Source organism: Schistocerca americana, chromosome 2 (assembly GCF_021461395.2).
Source record: "Schistocerca americana isolate TAMUIC-IGC-003095 chromosome 2, iqSchAmer2.1, whole genome shotgun sequence".
In the NCBI taxonomy this organism is placed as follows: Eukaryota; Metazoa; Arthropoda; class Insecta; order Orthoptera; family Acrididae; genus Schistocerca; species Schistocerca americana.
Window position 1 is genome coordinate 97,195,057 of NC_060120.1, and position 24,223 is coordinate 97,219,279.

A 24,223-nucleotide genomic window follows, 5' to 3' on the forward strand; every position below is an offset into this window, starting at 1 on the left:
CTCGTGTGGTTTGAAATGCTTCCACTATTTTAACAATAATTTGTTCAATTACAATGCAGCTTCCTCATTTGCAAAAATGCCATTAAATGACTCATAAAACACGCTATTTCCTTTTTCCTTGATAATATTATCAAGACGTTACTTTTTGGTAGCATAACAAGTCCCTTCACATGAAATGACAACTTTCAGAAATAGCTCAAAGCTATTACTATGGGATCTATGCCGAAATCGCCTTTTTCATTTCCTTGATGCAACAACTAAAAATAAAATAAAGGTACAATGGTCAATGAACAGTACAGACTAACAATATGAAACTGGTTAGTCTATGATATTTTTGTTGTGCGAAGTTATGGTAAGGGAATCTCTAGTGGATATGAACAACACAGCACGGTAGTATTCAATCCGTATTATAAATGTATGACATACTACTGCATGAGACGCTGGACTTCATACTTAAAATGTAACATGGGAGTGCTTTTGTAAAGATAGTAGGCACGGAGGTCAGGAGAAGTTAGGACAACCAGATATTCCATCAACACAAAGCTCAGAGAACATAAATAATACTATATGCTGATAGAGCTGGACAATTTTGCCGTGGCCAAGGGAAAAGTGGGACCTTAGAAATGCTGGAATACAATAAAAAGTCAGAAGGAAGGAATATTACAATTCAATGTTCTATCAACGATGAGGTAAGTAAAGATGGAACACAAGCTTCCAGCTGAGTGAAGGATGGGGATGGAAAGTCGCCATGTTCTTTTCAAGGGAACGATCCTGGCATTTGCCTTAACCCTTTCGCTGTTAAACACATGCTCTTTGCATTCCATGCTCTGACGACTTTCGTCATGGCTGCACTGCTTGCCAAACGCTTGTGCCTGTGATGACAGACAGCGCTCCAGTCAATACAAAACACTAATCACCCGATTTTTCAAAAATTATTTATTTTTGCTCATCTTACAATCTGATATCTTCACTCAATCAAGAACTGAATTTCTTTGCATTATCCATTACACTTACTGCACCACATCAAATTAAGTAAAATATTCTATGAAATTTTAAAAAGTTCGCAGAGGTAAAAACGCAATGCATTAACTTTGCATATTGTGGCGGCGACTTCCGCCACCGAGTGTATCAGGATGACCAAATGTAGTGGGACGAGGTAGAAGGCGCTGTATTAAGGCTCATCCAAGCTTTCCAACCACAGTGCCCTTGTACACCTCCGTCTGAGTTACAGGGCCCCGCAGTGCTGAGGAAGCACACTAGTGGCCGGTGCCATGCAATGCTGTGTCAAGCCTTGTATGCCAGTGGAGTTGTGGCATCGTCAGAATGCCAGCAGTTGACTCGGCGGTCTGCGTCCCTGCCAACTCAGCGCCGCTCAGTGTGAGGGGCAGGCTGCCCACTGCGTCCTTCCTCGCTGGTGTAGCTGAGATCGCGGCGACCACAAGCGCCAACGATCCGGCGTCCAAATCTGCGACCCTGACCCCGGGATGCCTCCGGCTTGCGTTTGGTGCTCCCTCTGCTGCTGCGTGTAGCTGGTGGTGTGACACGCCCGCCGTCCAGAAGAGCTGCCACACTCGAATGAATCTCATTATAAACCCGCACTTATTTATACGCGGCTGTGTGCCTCTGTTTTGCTAACATGCCGCTCTGAGTCACATACTCATAACATCAAGGTTATGCCAGTGGGCCCCTTCTGCCTGTAAAGTGCGCCATGCAAACTGCTGCGTTTACTCTTTTCAGCAGTTCGACGGCCCTGTGGCCTCCATTCTACTTCGCAACCGCTGGTCAGCGTAACTTACTGTCAACCAGCCCACACCTGGGTGTAACTTGTGCGTTCAGAATATTTCACAAAACTAACTTTCCCTATTCTAAACGGTGGTGCCGCTACATTATTCCCCTTTAGGAAAAACCCGGTCCCCAGGTCGACCCTTAACTAGCTCTTATCTTGTTTGGGTCGGCACCTATGGCGTATTTTCTTACTACTGGAAAACTTAAATGTGGTCTAGTGCCCCTTAAACCCATGACATGAAACAAAACGTATGAATTCCTTACTGGACGAACACTGTTAAATTAACCCCCAACCTACTCGTCTCATGTCCTCGGTATCCAATCCACTGGGACTTGGACTACCCTTGGTTCCCTCTTGGAATTAGCTCTCCACCTGATCAGAAAGAAAACAACACATAACAGAGTTAAGGATGCGATGACACTTGGCACAGAGGTGCTCAAAATGATCATTATTTACCGTTGCCTTTCCCTATACTGAGTGACATGTTGCACAAGCTGTTCGGCTGATATGCGTCCCTCTTGCTCTAAAATGAACTGGTTTACCGATCTCAACAGACCTGGCTCCAGAGCTTGATTTAACAAGCTCAGATTCTGCCTTGGCAAAAACTCTAAAGTGGCTTCTGGCCAGTACAGCTGTGGCTGCGTAACATTCAATTGCGTGACTCCTGAAATTGACGCTGGCAAGTGGAAGGTTGTTCCTATTATGTTACAGTTAGTTCCATTGATTAAAATTCCGCTCCCCTTCAGCTTTATACATTTCACTTCTGCAAATACTCCCTGCTCAAAACAACTTGCTACTACTACCAAATTCTCGTAGGTGGCGAAGATCCAATGCATCCCGACCCGTTGCAAGCTCAATTTTGGTTCCACGATGTCCCTTGGACAGTTTATTCCTTTCCCCTGGCTACAAATAACTGCACCATGCATGTGTCCCATATTTATAGCTTCACACATTTTTCTCCAACATTCACTGTTTCTGATTCAAATTCAATACCGACAGTGTGACTACTTTCACGCTTAAATTACATTATATGAACTGGAGCAATAAACTCAACTTTCCTGACCCAGCACTGTTGATAACAAAAAATTTAAACAGGAAATCCTATGACTCTGACATCGTTCAACACATATTTATTACAGCTTTGCCGCAAAATTTACCCCCGATGCAGTTATTTCTCCAAAATTGTGTTTGATTTCTCCTTCAACAACACTCCACACGTCAGATGCTACACTTCCCTTTTCAGTGACTTGAGGACAGGGATCACCATCACTCTTCCTCCCTCTTCAAAAAGACTGCTGCCCCTAGCAGGCTCACAATACTTGAAAACACATATAAAATACAATGCCTAATTAATCTATGCAACCCCAATGACACATAACCAGAAAACAACAAAAACTACAAATACTCTACTACTACTTTCTAGATCGCAAAGGATATGGTACTTCATGCTGTACTGTTATCTTCCTGGTTTTCTCTGTGCTTAGCACCTCTCTTCACTCTCTCTTTGTTTCTCTTTCCTTCCTGCGACATGCCTAGAATTACATCCGGGCAACCCTTAAATGTCCGTAACCGCCCAATGTGTACTATTGTTGTTTTAGTTGGCAGCTGAAGCTTAACATTAACGGGGGATGTGGTTTGAACTACTTGGTATAGCCGTTGATACCTCCTGATGAACTTCTTCATTTTCCCTTTTGGCGTATAGGGGCTGGATAGCATTACCCATTGCCTTACTCTATACTGTGGTTAACTTCCTTTCCGCTTCACTGCATCTTTCTGCCTTTCCAAAGCCTTCGTATTCACCTTTTGTAGCTGTTTCCAAACGTCCCGAATTGTTCTTGTGAATTGACCTACACACTTTTTCATTGTATGCACATACAATATGCTTCAAATACTCGTTGTCCCACTGACAGTGATGAGAATCCACATAAAAACTCAGCATCTTCCCTACTGTTCTGTGTACCTGTTCTGTCCCTGTGGATGCAATACGCTCGTCCTCAGTTTCTTTACGTTCAACAATTTACACAGCTCCTTCATTAAATCTGACATGAAGTTGGTCCCATGACCAGTAATTATTGTCTCCGGTACACCAAACTTCAAAATCCAGTTGTTTACCAATGCTTGCGCGACTACTGCTGCTGGTTGATTTGGCATAGCCACTACCTCCACATACCTCAAAAAATGATCTATTATTGTGAGAACGAATCTGTTCCCCATTGGTGTTTGCCTAAAAGGTCCTAAGACTTTGATCCCTAACAAAGAAAATGGACATGTCGCTTCGGTAATCTTTGAAGCTATATCTGTTTCCAACTCAAATCTGCTCTCTGCGCACATGGTATACAATTCTTGACATAATGATCAACATCCCCTTTCCTACCTCTCTCCACCAATATCTCTCCGCCACTCTCCTGTTCATTGCTCTACACCCTCCATGACCAGATAACACATCATCATGTGCTTCCTTTAAAACCCCATCTCTCAGCTTCGCTGATGCTACTAACCCTGGCCCTAACTTTGTTTCCCTGCTCAGAAGACCATTGTACATATTAAGTTGTGGCTGTGTCCGATACAATTTACAGTCATTGTCAGCACCCTGTAATTCTTGCCAGACTGCTAGGTCATAACCTACGACTTCTACTTTTGCCACCTTGCTACTTGGTGCATCCACATCACCGTGCTTCTTCCCAGGCTTGTGCACCACCTCGTAGACAAATTCACTAAGCCTGACAGCCCACCTAGCAAGTCTAGTGGACAGATCCTTCAACCCCAACAACCACTTCAATGCAGCATGTTCTGTCACTACCCGAAATCTTCTCCCATATAAATAACATTTAAAATATGCAACTCCATACATTATGCTAAGCATCTCCCTCTCAGTTGTTGAGTAATTCCTCTCTGCTGCATTCAACTACCTAGATGTATAGGCTACTGGATGTTTTTTTCCATCAATTTCCTGACTAAGAACACATCCTAATGCTTGATACGATGCATCGCATGCTAGTATAAACTCCTTTTCAAAATCTGGAAACACAAGAACCGGACTTGATGTTAACACTTCTTTCAGTTTGTCAAACGCTTTCTGACACTCTTCTGTCCACTCAAATTTCACACCCTTCCATAACAATCACGTCAACGGCTGTGCTAAATCTGCAAAACCCTTCACAAACTTTCGATAGAAATTGCAAATTCCGATGAATGACTGCACTTAACTGTTTTCGGTTCCCGAAAATCCCTTACAGCCTGTACCAACCACGGGTCCGTTTGTTTGCACTCCTTCCTTACTGATAATATGACCCAAATATTTTACTACTTCTAATTCAAAATGGCACTTCAGGCTCAACGTCAAACGAGCTGCTCTTAACCTCATAAAGACTTCCCTTAACCGCTGTCTATGTTGCTCCATACTACCTGAAAACACTAAAATCTCATCCAAATAGACCAAACACTGCCATGGTTTCAAACCCCTCAAGACAGTCTAACAACCTCTGAAATGTTGCAGGAGCGTTTTTCAAACCGAATGGCATTCTGGTGTACTTGTAGGTAGAGAAAGTTGTTTTTGGACGATCCTCTGGAGCCACCTCTAACTGATGATAACCACTTGTCAAATCCACCGTAGAAAAGTACTGGTACTGTCCTAAGTGATCCAAAGTCTCCAATATGTCTGGAATGAGGTATGCGTCCATTATGGTCTTATTATTGAGGTATCGGTGGTCACCTGTATTTCTTAGGTCCATCCATAGATTTTTTTAGGCACAACAACAATGTCCGCTACCCAGCAACTATTTACTATGCTCTATAATACTGTCCGTAAGCTGCTGATCAATGAAATCCACCACAATCGGCTGCAAATACCTCGGTATTCTGCATGGTTTACGGTAAACAGGTGCTTCATTCTCTGCTGGTATCCTATGTTGAACTAATGGAGTTGCTGGTAATGACCCTTGTGGAAAAAACAAATCCTTAAATTCCCACAATAATTCGTCCACATGCACTCTTTCTCCTTTCAATGCTTAATTTTGTCACACAATGCAGTTCTATCGGCAGTTAGTGGTTGATCACTTCGCGTACCTCTTCAACACCAGTTTTTGTTATCTGGCACATCCAAATTTGCTACTAAAACTTCGTTATCCATGTTCACAGGAACTACTCACCCGTCGTTCCCCTCCTGTACACGTACAACACTAAGTTTCACAAAACAACCCAATAGACCCAAAACTTCGTTATCCTCCAATGGTTCAATAACACATACTGTACTCCACAATTACCCAAAGCGACTTCCCGGTGCCACTAGACACACATTCATGTGAATTAAGCCTTAATGCTAAAGTACGTGGTTCAGTTGGTTTGTTCATTATGTTGAACGCCCCTCGCAACAGCTCTGCATTGACAACAGTTTCCCCTAGCTGAAATAACATTCCACCAAGTTCCACAGTTCGTTGTCCAAGGTCAATTTTGGTATGATGCTGACACACGAAATCTACTCCTAGGATCATGTTGTAGCCCTTGCTTACCCATGGTACTACCTCCATCCATGCATTAAATCGGACTTCTCTACTCGAAAGTCACCGACACCAAAGGTGTGACCTCCTTATTCTCCACTCCACGCAACCTACAACGTGGCGGGTCTAACTTCCTTCGTCCCATTATATTCTTAGTAGCCACTGACACTTGCCCCCCTGTGTCCAACAAAATCTTAAACTTTCCTATGGACCCTACCATGTAACATTCCGCCTCTGCATATGTATTTGTAGCACTGAAATTGAACGGGGAACTTCCTTAGATGGGTCTTGGGTCCCCTCTGCTGTTTAACACTTGTCCACCCCTACTAACTCCACTTCTCCATCCTCCACGCTGCTGATTTCCACCCCTTCCTCTATTTCTCGGTGGCTGGGTTCATTGCCTCTGCACATGTCCCATACGACCACACTTAAGACATTTCAAACCTACTGTAAACACTGTTTGCCTCTCGTGTACACCTGTTGCCACGTCTATTTCCTCACATTGAATTGACAGCTGAATGGCCAAATAAAAATCTTTTGGAGTCCCTTCATGCACTTTCCGTGACATATGCGTGGGTAACCCTCTCAAAAATACATTGAGTGCCCTTTGCTCGGCCTCCTGCAACACACCACCATTCGCCTCATCGCTCTGACCCACCCCTAAGTATAAACATTAATTTCCCTTATCCTGCCCACAAACTTCCCTACCATCTCCTTCTGTCTCTTCATCATTGTACTCAACCTCTCCCTAAAGTACCGGCGCTATTCTGTTTCTTGTACCTTTGTAGAAGCCCTTCCTTTAACTGCTTAAACTGTCTTGCCTTCCTTAAGGCTTCAGAACACCTTACATATGTTTTCACTTCATCCGTTAATCTAATCTTGGCTACATGTAACAACTGTTCATCAGACCAAACATTCATCACAGCTGAAATTTCCAAGTCCTCCACAAACGAATGCAAATCCTCAGTCGCCTTGCCAGAAAATGGGATAACCAAACTCGCAGCAGCTAGATCAATCTCCTGCTGCAGCATCCTAGGCAACAACGACTGATCCGATGCGGTTTCCCGCTCACTTCTAGATGTTAATTCACTTCTAGATGTTAATTCACTTCTCAACTGCCTACGGCCCGCTGTCAATTGTGCTATCTTTTCCATCAAAATCTGCACCGCTTCTGGTTCCGACACACCTTGTGTCCTTGACTTTGCCATTGTGTTGCTTTCATTCCCAGTTATCCCCGAAACAAAACATTTAAGTACAAGAACAACCTGATTTCCTACAGCTCCGTATCATCAAACTCAGTATCATCATAAACCAATACAAAAGTAATCAAATGTCATGAAAAAAATAATAAATCTTACTGCCCCAAATACCCTAACACTTACTCTGACAACAAAAAATACTATGCCTATGCAAAACATCTACAATCTGGCACCTGGCAGATAATACTCAAAACACAAACAAAAAGAAACCGTCCAACACTCAAAAGAAAACTGGTCAAAACTCACGACATCTTGTGAGCGTAATGCAAGTGGTGGGCTCGAACATCGTACTGGACAGATGACGTCTGCTATTCTGACACCGAATGTAGTGGCGACTTCTGCCACCGAATGTATCAGGATGACCAAATGCAGCGGGAAGAGGTAGAATGCACCATATTAAGACTCGTCCGAGCTTTCCAAATGATTTATTGTTTCCAACCACAGTGCCCTCGTACACCTCGGGCTGCGTCACAGGGCTCTGCACTGCTGAGGAAGTGGCCCGTGCAACGCAATGCTGTGTCGAGCCTTGTACGCCAGCGGAGTCATCAAGATGCCAGCAGTTGACTCGGCAGTCTGTGTCCCCGCTGACTCAGTGCCGCTCGGTGTGAGTGGCAGGCGGCTCGCTGTGTCCTTCCTCGCTGGTGTAGCTGAGATCGTGGCGACCATAAGCGTCCGCGATCTGGCGTCCGAATCTGTGGCCCTCACCTCGGGATGCCTCTGGCGTGCATTGGGTGCCAAGAGGACTGCTCGCGGTAGCAAGCCAAAGAGTGGCCTGGCGCTGGCTGGCTGGCTACTGCCCCCGCGTAGGCCTCAGAGGGTCGAACCAGCGACCCACCGTGGACTGAAACACTGGCGCGCTATCTGCTGCTGCTTGTAGCTGGTGGTGTGATGTGAAAATGCCCCGCTGTGCAGTAGAGCTGCCACACTTGAATGAATCTTGCTAGAAACCCGCACCTATTTATACGCGGCTGTGTGCCTCGGTTTTGCTAACATGCCGCCCCGAGTCACATACTCATAACACCTAGGTTGCGCCAGTGGGGACCCTTCTGCCTGTAACTTGCGCCACGCAAACCACTGCATTTACTCTTTTCAGCAGTTCGACAGCCCTGTGGCCTCCATTCTACTATGCAACCGCTAGTCAGTGTGACTTACTGTCAACTGGCCCGTGCCTGGCTGTTAACTTGTGAGCTCAGAATATTGCACAAAACTAACTCTCCCTATCCTAAAATATGGTGCCGCTACAATATGGTTGTTTTTAGCTCATACATTGCAGGGAAAGAAATTTGTATCAGGTATCAAAATTTTATTTAAATATGAGAATAGAATGATATCTCATTTCTTTCTCAAGTTATTAGGTTTTATATCTGAGGAATGGTCGAGTGCGACATGCCCAGTTCCGCCCACATGAGCTTGCCAGCTGCTTGCTACGAAATACTTATCCTCCACTTTTAAAAAAACTACTAGTTGAAAAAACTTGATTTTTGTACATCTTAAATCTGACATCTTCACTTGATTAAGAACTGAATTTTTCTTTTCGCTATATGCCATAGTTACTGCGCTGCATTAAATTAAGTAAATCATTGCTCGAAATTTTACAGGTTTTGCATATAGTTGATTTTAGCTCATACATTGCACTGAAATGTAGATAAAATATTGAAATTTTATTTAAAACTGAGAGCAGAAGGTTATCTCATTTTGTTCCTGAGTTATTTGGTTTTATATCTGAATGATGGTTGCATGCAGCACACCCATTCACATCCTCGCACATCACAAATCATGTAGTCATAACAATTGTCATATCTCATTGATTCAAGATACTGAAATGACATTTCTTTCAAATGGTAGCACAAAGTGAGGCACATGTGATATATGATAAATACTCGAAACTTTTTTGGTTATTAAGATATGGAAGTAACTCCCTTCGTGAAATCTTCTCGGGTGATCAGCCGAGTAAAGGCGTCGTCTTCTCGCAACGTTTCGAAGGGTTTCGTACCCATCATCTTCGCTTGAAGATGATGGGTACGAAACCCTTCGAAACATTGCGAGAAGACGACGCCTTTACTCGGCTGATCACCCGAGAAGATTTCACGAATGGAATACGCCGAGAAAGTCTCAAATCACATGGAAGTAACTGATCTGCAGCAGTAAGAGGTCGGCAGCTGATGATGCACTCAGACTTCCACAGCACTGTAGGAAAACCCATATGGCATACACACATCCACAAGACCTGAGGAAAGGCATAGCAAGGCGTGTAAACATGCTCACAGCAGCGAAAGGGTTAAGCAATATAGGCAACTCATGAAAAACATAGGTCTGTGTGGCAAGATGGGGATTTGCACAACCCTTCTCCCAAATGATAGTTGAGTCAGTGTAACTTGTGTCTCTTGTCAGTTGCTGTGGGCTTGGCACAGCAGCTCTTCGGGCCTATGTCAGCCAATAACATAAAATGAAGAACTGCGTATTTGCACACACTAACCAGCACAAATCAACAGAAACTATTGCTGTATTTGAAAATTCATGTTCAAACAAATCTCCTTCTGCTCTGATTAGTCAGAAAAGTAAATATTTAATTGTCGTTTGTGAAAATCAGGCAAGCAGAAACAGAAACTTCAATTTTAATTATCATAAACTTATAAAAGAGGCATATTGGAAGCCATTTCAGTTTATTCTGTGGTGAGTTATGAAATGAGCAAAACCTATGTACAAAATACGAGCCTGGAAATGTGTCAAGTGTTGTCTAAATTTTACATTCTGGGAGTATACTCAGTGATTCAGTGGCTGTTTTTAATGACTAACTGTGAACTTGTAATTATTTTCATCGACAGTGTTTGGATTTTGATGGAAAAGATAGCACAATTGACAGCAGACAGTAGGCAGTTGAGAAGTGAATTAACATCTAGAAGTTCAATAATAGCTACTGTAAAGTGCGACAATTCGGTCAGACTATGAACTGTGTTTGTTTCCTAATAATAATTACTGTGGATATCATGTTCATGCTGATATGATAGATTTGGAGGACAGTATTTTAAGACTTTTATTCTGTGACTGTGTTAATTACATATGCTTTCCACATATGTACTTCTGTGGACAATGTGGACAGTGTTAGGTAACTGCAGTGGAACAATCATGTAGGACATCAATAAAGTGTAGTATGTGTGCAAACTATTTATCTGTACTGTAATTAAAATAGATGAGAATCAAACTGGCCATAAACAATAGTTCATTCAACATCCAAGGGCAATTAAAGTGTGTGAACTGTAAATTTTGGTGCGGACTACATTGTTGATAGTAGCTTGTTCCCACCATCAACTTTTCAACCAGTTTCAACAAAGGCACTGCTACCAAGGCTAATTATGCAGGTAAAAACATGTAGGCTACAAGTGCTGTAAGCTGCCACTGATCTTATGCCATCTCGAGTACAATGTGCTAACCACTGGACCACCACGTGATGATAAAAAGTTAGAACAATGGTCAAAGTTTCAATAGGATTGAGCAGCCTCAGGGTCATAATACTCCAACCCAGATATCATTTATTTTTACACGTTTTTAAAATTTCTTTATATATTAAAGTCTGCATCTTTTTGTAAGAAACGAATTTAAAATGTTATTTCAGCTTATGGTTTTTTTTCATGCTCATATATTTAAAATTTGTACTGTAAATCACTTTCTAGGGACATGTTAGTATTACTGGAAAGTCAAGACTAGGATACTTAGAACTATTTGGAGAAGAAACAAAATGATTATTCGAGGTACTCTTGAAGCTCTAACTCTGTGGTTCTCATTCCCTTTATATTGATTTAGCAATCAGGTTCCATGGGACCATTCAGCCACAACTACTCGGTCACGAAATAAGTCAGTACATATTTTACAGAAAGCTGATAAGAAAATTTATAAATGAAACTATATTATAAGCACGGAACAATTGTAAGAGAGTATATGAATAGATAATGCATTACAGAAAAAGTTTACAACTACTGCAAGAGAAGGAATTAAACGGTTAACCAACTGCATATTGTTAATCACTCTAGTGGAAGTAAAACAAATTCACTTTCATGAATGGATCTAAGGTCTTTGATATGAAGCACGTGGATTAACCAGTGTTCAAATGAGAGGCACTCCATGGATGGTAACAAACAACACATCATCAAATTTTCGTGAAATGCTTTCGTAGTTCTCACTACTAATTTGTTTGATTAAAGAGACCTTCATTCTTAGAATTATAAAAGAACATAAAGCAGTTATTGATAAAGAATCTGGTACTTAACCATTTTTTGACTTTTACTAAGTTTGTGGTTTTTATTCTATTTGTCCAGTGCTGACTTGTTGTCCAGTGCTCTTGAACTGTTCCATCATTTTAAGAGAGAAAGAGTTTCATTAATAATTCTGACAATGCTTGTAATGATTATATCAGTTTAGGTAGTGTGTCTGAAGGTGTGGCTTGGACGGTGTCTGATTACAAATCCAAAAATCATGTTTCTAACCTCAGTCAGTCCAGAGATTTTATTTGTCACTATCTCTTTCACCTCTTGGGCTGTTAACGTGAAAAATGCTAAAGTTGCATCATTGTTTGAAGTTCGTTAAACTGTTAAACGTTTTCCTGTAATTCACTGGCTAACTCAGTTCAAAAGTCAGAACAACACTAGGACGTATCACCTCCAATAGGAGCACACCTCACAAAGAAGTGCAGTTTTCACATCAATCTTGTGGGTGAGGATAGATTTATCTGCACATTTTTGTAAGTAAACAGTTCTATGCCTTAACTGTTCTATGCCTTAACTCAGTTGCACTGTCATGTGGTAACAGTTCATTTATTAGGAATAACAGCATAAATCGCAGTATACTTCCCCTCTCCGAAACTGCTGGGCAGTATCTATTCTGAAAGGGAGTCACTGATTTTGTCACAAGTGAGTAAGCTGTACTTGCCATTGTGTGACTAGGGCCTCCCGTCGGGTAGACCATTCGCCGGGTGGAAGTCTTTCAATTTGACGCCACTTCAGCGACTTGCGCATCAATGGGGATGAAATGATGATGATTAGGACAACACAAGACCCAGTCCCTGAGCAGAGAAAATCTCCGACCCAGCCAGGAATCGAACCCAGGCCCTTAGGACTGACATTCTGTCATGCTGTCCACTCAGCTACCAGGGGTGGGCACTCAGCTACCGGGAGCGGACAGCTGTACTGTGGTGTTCAATTCAGCGTTCTTGTTGATGGCAGCTTTGCCCCTAAGTACACATGATGCACAGTTGCTGATTTCATAGTACTTGTACGCTATCAAATTAATTACATAAACTTACTAAGAACTAGTCCATTTTGGACTATCAACAATGTCATTCTTTTGTCTTTAATTTTAATGCAATTGTGAGCACTCCGAATTATTTCAGTTGTGCTATGATCTGCATAATCAATCAAAATTATTGTCAAGTGCACGAGAGCTATCAATATAGCAGCAAGTGGTACACACTATCAATGCAATATGGTATATTTTCAAACATTGGACATCTTATTTCCAAATCATAAGGCACTCTACCATGTAGTCATAAGTTACTAAACTGATCAGAGAGTGGGGTGATGTTACAAAAGTACTGTGGCAGCTATTTTTTCATTGTCGCATACGTCCACTGCAATATTCAAGCAGGAAATGACACAATTAGTGCCCAAGCTAAATATTATTGGACAATACTTGTGTTTTTATGCATAATATCCATGTTTTAGACACAGGACACTCATGCTGCTGGTACACCAGGTAATCATTTTAGTTATCCACGAGAAAAGGACAATGAATATACACCTGTAGACATTATATGCTCTTTGAAGATCTCCCATCATGAATCCTGTCTTTTTTACCTGTTGTATATGCTATCCCTACTGATGGTGTCCACATTTAACTACAGATGTTTGAACCAACACACCAACAATTTTAATCATGTACATTCCTCCTGTCCAATCCACATGTACCTCACAGCCATCATCTTAGTCATGCTTCAGAGAAGGCCACAATTCTTTTCAATAATTAGTGAAAGACAAAGCCAAATCACTGATCTGTTTCAATCACTATGATGAATTACCTGACCAGTTGCAGTATACAACTAGCTATCCAGTTCAAATGGTAACAAATCATCTTCTCAGCAACACGATTTTCCTTATTGCTATTCGCTGTTTATAACTAACAAACATTTCATACTCACACTGATAATCCTTTCTTGCACCAAGCCCTCACGTCTCTTTTCTTTCCTTTTATCATCATCTAGACATAGTCTACTGTCACTCTCTTCTTCTTCCAATGCTCCTGAAAATTCTTGAGGTGATCCACCCACACCTCCAATTGTGGGAGCAGTGGGTTTTATTTTCTCTTCATGTGTATCATCTTTTTCCTCCATTGGAACATCGTCATCCTCATTATCATCATCATTATCCTGGCAATCTTCAGTCTAAGATTGTTAATAAAACAAAAACCTGAGGTATAATTTATATCAAATAAAAGAATGCTGTTAACACGAGAAGCTCCAGCTGTCAAACTGAGGCCAAATTAAAATAAAAATGAAGATCACGAACATAAAATATGGACTAATAACATAATGTTAAAACAAACAAAAAGAATATTTAATAAAGCAGATAAAGGAACATCCTGTACAGCACTTTTCAAGAATCTCCCCTTCCATTTGCTGGTGTATGGTTCAGAGTGGATCTCTTTATTCTGATATAAAAATTTTTATCAGAGAGCCTGCAGGTATCTACTAAAGAATTGCACAGGCACTTATAAAAATATAAATGAACACTTTATTAGCGACACCTATCAAATAAGAGAAATCTAGACTCAGAGGCTGCAAATACTTATTAACACTATAAAGAAAAATGTTTGTGGTACATGTAAGTATATATAAAGTAACCAGTAATACTATTTAAACAAAAGCTAACTAGTGTAACTGGTAAAGACAATGGCTTTTTTTCTGTGTTGTGAGAGCTGTCTATTACAATTACTGTAACCTATATACACTTCAGTGTAGTGATAAATATCGCACAGGTAGACTACTACCACTGCTGCTGCTGCTGCTACTACTACTATTCAATCATCCATTTCACATCCCTCCATACTAGAACTTATACCATTTGATGTGTCATGAATGAGTTAATGACACAATTACAACCAAGTACTTAAAAAAAAATTTACAATCATAACAATTCTACTTTTGTATGTTTTTTGTTATCAAACAAATAACAGAGTGAAGGCTTTTGTCTTGTTTTTTCACATCATCCTGTACACAATTGGGGCTGCATTGTCTTTATAAAGTTTCTTTGGTTAATGCTACACGATAGCAACATTTTACAATTTTTAGCACACATATATGATTACGTGTATTCCTCAACATTTCATTGAAGCTTAAATTTAAAATATTTGCTCATCCTAAACTAACATGCAACACAAGTGGGTATTAGTACTCTCTTTAGTCATTTCACTGATAAAACTGTAGTGCTCTGCTATCTGTTGACAACTGGCAATACTACTCTGACAGCTACTCCACAGCTACTGTACAATAGAGGGTGGGTGGTATTTCATGTCAATATTAGCAACTCTCTCTCTCATTCCAGTAGGGCATAGAGCAAGAAAAGATATTCTTCAAAAGGTGCCTTAATTATCATATCTTGTCCTCATTATCCTCACCGAATATATGATATGAAGACAGTATAACTGTTGCAGCAGTTTGTTTCCTCAAACATTAATTCTCTGGTCAATAAAATTCTTATGGGTTTGAGGCCGCAATTTTATTGACTGTGACAACAGTCACGGAAGCCTACATTTACATTAATTCTCTGGATTTATTCAATAGAGAGCAACCTCAACTTTCTTCCAAATATTCCCACTGAATTTCCAGAGTAGATATTTGTACATACTTAGCAGTTATGATTTCAGCAGCACATCTCTACATGCCCCTTCAATGGCTGCTACCAACTGTGATTGATATGGACTACAACCACTGGAACAGTATTCCAGAGTAAATAGGACTATCTTAGCAGTTTCCTTTACAAATGCACCACACTTTCCTAAAATCCTTCCAACAAGTTTAAGTCTTTTATATGGTGCACGGTGTCTGTTCCCTTGGACACGTCTGAAAGAACAGACCATGCTGAATCCGCAGCTGTGATACATTATATATAAATTGAAGGTGGAGGGCAGTGGGGAGGGGGGGATTACTGATATCAGCTGCATCAGGACATTGATGATGATGATGATGAGGTCCCATACTTCGAGGAGCTAGGGGACGATGCAGGAGACCTGCACCGCTGACTAGGCACGGTCCTAGTGGAGGTAGTTTGCCACTTCCTTCCTCCGACTGCTGACAGTAATGGGGATGAATATTGATGATGAAGATGACACAATACCCAGTCATCTCCAGGCAGGGAAAATCCCTGACCACGCCAGGAATCAAACCTGGACCCCATGCGTGGTAAGCGAGAACGCTACCGCAAAGCCACGAGCTACGTGGAATCAATGGCAATGAATGAAAACATTTAAAACATTTGCTGGACTGGGATTTGAACGCGGGATCTCCTGCTTATTAGGAAAGTGCGTTAACCACTGCACCATCCGGGACACAGTAATATCGCAAGTGCACCAACTATCTCAGCACATCTCACGGCCAATCCAAATTCCCACCGAGCGCCACCTATCCACAGTTCCTGTCCATTTCCTCCATGCTCACTATTCTGAGATTCCTGCAGGAGGCCGGACATACTTGTGCATATGCACTGAAAAGGAACAGACACCATGCATCACGTAGATGGGCAATGGATCCACCTTCTTCAGTGCGGATGCACAAGTAAATCAGTAAGTCCAACCTCCTGCTGGAATCTCCGAGTAACGAGCATGGGGGGAATGAACAGGCACAGTAAATAGGTGGTGCTCGGTGGGAATGCGGATCGGCCATGAGGTGTGCCAAAATAGTCTGCGCAGTAGCGATAACACTGTGTCCCGTATGGAACAGTGGATAAACACATCTGCCTAGTAAGCAGGAGACCCCAGGTTCGAATCCTGGCCCAGCACACATTTTCACTTGTTGCTGCTGATTCCGCATAGTGTTCCAATATCCAGATTCTACTGACATTCGCTCCCCCCCCCCCCCCCCCCCCCCACCACCACCACCTTCAATTTACATAAAATCTAAGTCTCCCATTCACCTTCGCTAAAAATTACTGCATGTGTTCACCTCAATTCATGTCACTTCAGTCTCACTATTAAAATAACATGGAAGCCCTAAACATTAACTACTCTTGTAATTGGATGCTCAGAGCTGTTTCTCTTTTTCTATAAAATTCTTCTGTGTTCCACACACCGTCATGGCCGTAATATGATCTACCAACATTTCAGGGATTGTTGCAAGTGGCTTTGATCATGGAACAACACAAGTCCAAATCGAATCTACTACCTTCTTATACAGATTAGGCATACAGCCTTAAGGGAGCAAAATGTACAAGCTGCCCCCAGGGCCAAACATAACTTTTATTATTTAAATTTTACAAAGAGTCTGCCTTTTCCACCTGTCGCCTTTCAGCTGATGTGACAACAATCGACTGGATCATGCCAAAACAGGCCGAACTGCTATCAGCAAAGCCACCTTAACAGTCAAATATGTCAGAATCATCTGACTTATGAGACAGAGAGTTCTCACAGCCATGACCAAAACAAACCTCTATCTCTCCTATTCTGAACTGCCACCTAGAGCAGACACTAAATGGCTTAGTTCCTTTAATTTGGCATTTTCCCTTCTCCTCTAAGATGGTATGGGGCTATTTGTTATCTCTTCTTGTCCCCTGGCAATCCTCACCACATAATCCTCATGAGCAAATAAACAAATATGGTTTCTTTTTCTAAACTTGAGTACTGTATGTTAATTACAAGCCTACACCACTTTCCAATCTGGACTGGATCCCCGAGGGCGTGTACAAACTGGCGCCAGAAGGAGGATGGTGGGTTCGCCCTGTTTTCGGCTTTAAGGTGTCACATACAAATTACTAAGCCATGAGCACATGGATGAAACCGTTGTGCAGGTCTGTCTGGCTCTGTGCTGTGACACAATGGACAAGTGCTTAGCGCAGTCAGTCTGGGCTGCTTATTCCATGATCCCCATTGTATTCTACCCAGAGCTGCTATCACCAATGCTGCTGCTGCTGCGCAAATCAGTCGAACATCACTCATCGCATCTCCCACCTGCACATACGTCCACGTTGCAGGTACTATGACCAAGTGCCACCTCGTCGGCAGGCACCGCCGCTTTATTACTGCCTAATGCTTCGACACTGTTAGTCAATGAACAAATGTATGTTGTGAGCTTTGCTTTTAGGGAGAAAACATCGCCAGGGTCCGATCCTGCCAGAGACTTTGCAAAGAGATGCTGCCAGAGACTTTCAGTTTGTTTCGAAGTGTGTAGTTTAAAGTGATGCACACCACCACGTACAGGGACAGCTGGACATGCAAGCAAGTCTGGATCAACTCCACATGTACTTTAAAGAAGTAGTAAATGAGATGCCACAAGGCGGCACTGTGCCTGCAGCTGACTTTGCTTCCCCATTTCCAGAGTACGCATAGCTGGTTCCGTCCCAGCCTGTAACTGATGTTGCAGTATGTCTACTGGTTCCGATCTTTGTGGGTAAACCAGGTGGCAATGTCCAGATTTTCATACAAAATTTAATAGGTGTAGGGGAACTGTCCATGTGAAGTGACAAAGTGTCGGTACGAGTCGCCAACCTTAAGTTACAAGAACAGGCTTACGTAAATTCAGTGGAAGGGCTCAGAAATATCATAGAACTAGACATTTTTGCAAAATGGCTACTGGACAGGAATGGCGATAAGCATAATGTTTGCTACTATGGACAAACTTTGCACCCTACACCAAAATTCCAGAGAGGATTTAGAGCACTTTGCTGACAGGGTAAGATCCGTTTTGCATTGTACATATGTACTATGGGAAAATAACGAAAGGAGTGAAGTACTACACAGCAAAGCAGATGCCCTCCGTGTAGATGTATTAATTTGCAGGACTGACCCACAGGAAGATGCTAAGGTGAAGTGTGCATTGACAAACACACTAAGGGAGGCCATACTACTTCCGCTTCTATGCAAGGACTGCCAATTTATCCCCCCACCACCAGATTTACATTCATTGTCAAAGTGTGCTGCACTCATAGCATATACCCATATCACAAGGCTCCTGAGTGCCTAGCACTGGCATGTGCCTATTCTTGAAAGTTCAGACATCAGAGAGCAAATTGTCCATCTCTACAGCATCAGTGAACAAACCAAATAGGTTGCTGATGTGTTCAAAGGAATGGGAATATGGGAAATTGGAACGGGAGCAGCTCTGCCACTGCACCTTGTTTCCCTTCTGCAAAGCACATCCAGTATTCTTACTTCTTATTTCTAGGGTGGCAAACATCATGCAGCAAGGTAAAACCGATGGCAGAAAGACTACCTGTATCACTGATCAGTATTCATTAAATCTACTGCTGTGTTGTTGCCTGAGTCAATTGGGAAAAAAGTAGTATATCCAAGAGGTTCGAAAAATGTGGAACTGGAAATCGGGGGAAAGAAATACCAGTTCACATTTGAAGTGGTTTGGAAGCATTGCCACAATTTCAGTGCCCTTTTATGCAATGGCTTCATGCACCAGATTTCCAAGCACCAGAAATAGATAAGTCCAAACTGGAGGGAAACATCCACCATTTTGGCAGTCTCCCCTCCCCCCCATAAGAAGGTGAGCAGGGAGTCCAGACTGAGTGATCAAGTTCAGACAACCCACTGAATACGTACCATACCGCCAAGGCTAAACAAAACGAAAAAATATCATTTAATACTGGCAAAATTGTTTGAATGGAGGTGAAGATAGATTTTTTTTGAAGAGGAGATATTTTCTCAGTACATCCATTAACACAAAATGAAGTTGCAGACAATAAATAGACATATGCAGAATACAGTTTACCTTGAATGAGTGCAACATGAGTGCGACAGAAGATGGTACCTTTTTGCCAGTAAGCACTCTTCGGGGTGCACAAAGTAAATACTGACAAGGTAAGAACATTCAAAGAAACTGAACAGCCTGAAAGAACAACTTATATAAATTCCATCTCAGTGGTGTCACCTGTTGTTGTTGTGGTCTTCAGTCCTGAGACTGGTTTGATGCAGCTCTCCATGCTACTCTATCCTGTGCAAGCTTCTTCATCTCCCAGTACTTACTGCAACCTACATCCTTCTGAATCTGCTTAGTGTATTCATCTCTTGGTCTCCCTCTATGATTTTTACCCTCCAATGCTAAATTTGTGATTCCTTGATGCCTCAAAACATGTCCTACCAACCGATCCCTTCTTCTAGTCAAGTTGTGCCACAAACTTCTCTTCTCCCCAATCCTATTCAATACCTCCTCATTAGTTACGTGATCTACCCATCCAACCTTCAGTATTCTTCTGTAGCACCACATTTCGAAAGCTTCTATTCTCTTCTTGTCTAAACTATTTATCCTCCATGTTTCACTTCCATACATGGCTACACTCCATACAAATACTTTCAGAAACGACTTCCTGACACTTAAATCTATACTCGATGTTAACAAATTTCTCTTCTTCAGAAACGCTTTCCTTCCCATTGCCAGTCTACATTTTATATCCTCTCTACTTCGACCATCATCAGTTATTTTACTCCCTAAATAGCAAAACTCCTTTACTACTTTAAGTGTCTCATTTCCTAATCTAATTCCCTCAGCATCACCCGATTTAATTTGACTACATTCCATTATCCTCGTTTTGCTTTTGTTGATGTTCATCTTGTATCCTCCTTTCAAGACACTGTCCATTCCGTTCAACTGCTCTTCCAAGTCCTTTGCTGTCTCTGACAGAATTACAATGTCATCGGCGAACCTCAAAGTTTTTACTTCTTCTCCATGAATTTTAATACCTACTCCGAATTTTTCTTTTGTTTCCTTTACTGCCTGCTCAATATACAGATCGAATAACATCGGGAAGAGGCTACAACCCTGTCTCACTCCCTTCCCAACCACTGCTTCCCTTTCATGTCCCTCGACCCTTATAACTGCCATCTGGTTTCTGTACAAATTGTAAATAGCCTTTCGCTCCCTGTATTTTACCCCTGCCACCTTCAGAATTTGAAAGAGAGTATTCCGGTCAACATTGTCAAAAGCTTTCTCTAAGTCTACAAATGCTAGAAACATAGGTTTGCCTTTTCTTAATCTTTCTTCAAAGATAAGTCGTAAGGTTAGTATTGCCTCACGTGTTCCAACATTTCTACGGAATCCAAACCGATCTTTCCCGAGGTCCACTTCCACCAGTTTTTCCATTCGTCCGTAAAGAATTCGCGTTAGTATTTTGCAGCTGTGATTTATTAAACTGATAGTTCGGTAATTTTCACATCTGTCAACACCTGCTTTCTTTGGGATTGGAATTATTATATTCTTCTTGAAGTCTGAGGGTATTTCGCCTGTCTCATACATCTTGCTCACCAGATGGTAGAGTTTTGTCATGACTGGCTCTCCCAAGGCCATCAGTAGTTCTAATGGAATGTTGTCTACTCCCGGGGCCTTGTTTCGACTCAGGTCTTTCAGTGCTCTGTCAAACTCTTCACGCAGTATCTTATCTCCCATTTCGTCTTCATCTACATCCTCTTCCATTTCCATAATATTGTCCTCAAGTACATCGCCCTTGTATAAACCCTCTATATACTCCTTCCACCTTTCTGCCTTCCCTTCTTTGCTTAGAACTGGGTTGCCATCTGAGCTCTTGATATTCATACAAGTGGTTCTCTTCTCTCCAAAGGTCTCTTTAATTTTCCTGTAGGCAGTATCTATCTTACCCCTAGTGAGACAAGCCTCTACATCCTTACATTTGTCCTCTAGCCATCCCTGCTTAGCCATTTTGCACTTCCTGTCGATCTCATTTTTGAGACGTTTGTATTCCTTTTTGCCTGCTTCATTTACTGCATTTTTATATTTTCTCCTTTCTTCAATTAAATTCAATATTTCTTCTGTTACCCAGGATTTCTATTAGCCATCATCTTTTTACCTACTTGATCGTCTGCTGCCTTCACTACTTCATCCCTCAGAGCTACCCATTCTTCTTCTACTGTATTTCTTTCCTCCATTCCTGTCAATTGTTCCCTTATGCTCTCCCTGAAACTCTCTACAACCTCTGGCTCTTTCAGTTTATCCAGGTCCCATCTCCTTAAATTCCCACCTTTTTGCAGTTTCTTCAGTTTCAATCTGCAGTTCATAACCAATAGATTGTGGTTAGAATCCACATCTGCCGCTGAAAATGTCTTACAATTTAAAACCTGGTTCCTAAATCTCTGTCTTACCATTATATAATCTATCTGATACCTTTTAGTATCTCCAGGATTCTTCCAGGTATACAACCTTCTTTTATGATTCTTGAACCAAGTGTTAGTTATGATTAAGTTATGCTCTGTGCAAAATTCTACAAGGCGGCTTCCTCTTTCATTTCTTCCCCCCAATCCATATTCACCTACTATGTTTCCTTCTCTCCCTTTTCCTACTGACGAATTCCAGTCACCCATGACTATTAAATTTTCGTCTCCCTTCACTACCTGAATAATTTCTTTCATCTCGTCATACATTTCATCTATTTCTTCATCATCTGCAGAGCTAGTTGGCATATAAACTTGTACTACTGTAGTAGGCATGGGCTTTGTGTCTATCTTGGCCACAATAATGTGTTCACTATGCCGTTTGTAGTAGCTAACCCGCACTCCTATTTTTTAATTCATTATTAAACCTACTCCTGCATTACCCCTATTTGATTTTGTATTTATAACCCTGTAATCACCAGACCAAAAGTCTTGTTCCGCCTGCCGCCGAACTTCACTAATTCCCACTATATCTAACTTTAACCTATCCATTTCCCTTTTTAAATTTTCTAACCTACCTGCCCGATTAAGGGATCTGACATTCCACGCTCCGATCCGTAGAACGCCAGTTTTCTTTCTCCTGATAACGACGTCCTCCTGAGTAGTCCCCGCCCGGAGATCCGAATGGGGGACTATTTTACCTCCGGAATATTTTACCCAAGAGGACACCATCATTTAATCATACAGTAAAGCTGCATGTCCTCGGGAAAAATTACGGCTGTAGTTTCCCCTTGCTTCCAGTCGTTCGCAGTACCAGCACAGCAAGGCCGTTTTGGTTAATGTTACAAGGCCAGATCAGTCAATCATCCAGACTGTTGCCCCTGCAACTACTGAAAAGGCTACTGCCCCTCTTCAGGAACCACATGTTTGTCTGGCCTCTCAACAGATACCCCTCCGTTGTGGTTGCACCTACGGTACGGCCACGTGTATCGATGAGGCACGCAAGCCTCCCCACCAACGGCAAGGTCCATGGTTCATGGTGTCTAAAAGTACAAAATGGAAAGAATCATAAATATCTGTGCAAAGCAGACTGTGAAGTACTGTACTTTGCTCTAGCCGAATCTGCAACTTTGTTTGAAGAAAAGAAACAGCTTGCAGCAAAACTCAGAGATAATCATTTGGTACAAAAGCCAGTGTGCACCAAAACTGTTACACAGCAACTGACAAGTTTCCATTGCTACAATTTATGTTCATACCCTATGTACAATTTACAGTCTACAGATTAAGAACAAATTTTATCTTAAGTATTAGGTGGGAAATAGTGTTGTTATTTTCTACACCACTCTATTGTTTGGTCATATTGATGATTCTGTTACATGTTTTTGCCACATCTGGCTCCTGATTAGCTTGAATATTACCTTTGTGCCATTCTTGTAAAGTTTGCTATGTGCCTTATAGGTTTTTAAGCATGTTACCTTGATATTACTATTGTCTGTACAGAACTTCTTTCTCACTGGATTGTTATGATGGACAATAGCCTGTCCGTTGTAGACATCTGGCCCTTGTTAAATGACACCAGCTGCAAAGCTGATGCCCTTCTACACTGTGTGCCACTATGTGATCTAATGTCGTCGTATTGCAGTTCCATGCGACTAGCAGGTGCATGTGCTACTAATGTATCACTACTTTTACACATTCTCTGTTATCTCAAAATTAAGCGTATGGCCTTTTCAGCCTCTAGCTCCTCATTCCCAATCCAACCAACCCAGCTAAAATTCAGCGTTATTCTGTAGCACCACAATTCAAAAGGTTCTATTCTTTTATTGTCTGTTTTGTATGCACACATTACATACATTTGTTATCCTTTCATCTTTCAAAAAACCACCACACATCTCATTTGTGTTTTGATGTGCAAAATTGCTCAGACAGCTTTTTTCTGATATTCTTTCAAAGATTTTGGAAAAATTTCTGCCATTAAAATAAACAACACAGTTATTACAACTGCTATAATATATATACACTGCATTGTTGCTCTGTTCTATGCATCCATAACTTTCCATCTGAGAAGAGAGGTTTAGACATACAGAAAATTAATATATTTTCTGATAACAAATGTGATAGACAATATTATCAGATCAAGCACTTTTGAACTTAGACTTAGCAAATCTCTTATATGTTTCAATGCCCCTGCTTCTGTGTGTGACCTGTAACGTATACTTGAACACATTGTGTCAATGTCCGACAGCTGTCTTTCATGACTTTTTTTCCTTTTCAGCTGCTTCTACGATGATACTGCAGGTAACTGGAAAGAGCATGCA

At 41.6% G+C, this 24,223-nt stretch overlaps 1 protein-coding gene across 4 annotated transcripts in view; it reads right to left on the minus strand.

Moving 5' to 3' along the window:
* LOC124595805 overlaps positions 1-24,223 on the minus strand; it is a 249,294-nt gene that overhangs the window by 32,704 nt on the left and 192,367 nt on the right. For all 4 annotated transcript variants that reach the window (XM_047134699.1, XM_047134700.1, XM_047134697.1 and 1 more), the window contains one exon: positions 13,729-13,971. In XM_047134699.1, coding sequence (XP_046990655.1) covers positions 13,729-13,971 — 243 coding nt within the window. The remainder of the gene's footprint in view (positions 1-13,728; positions 13,972-24,223) is intronic.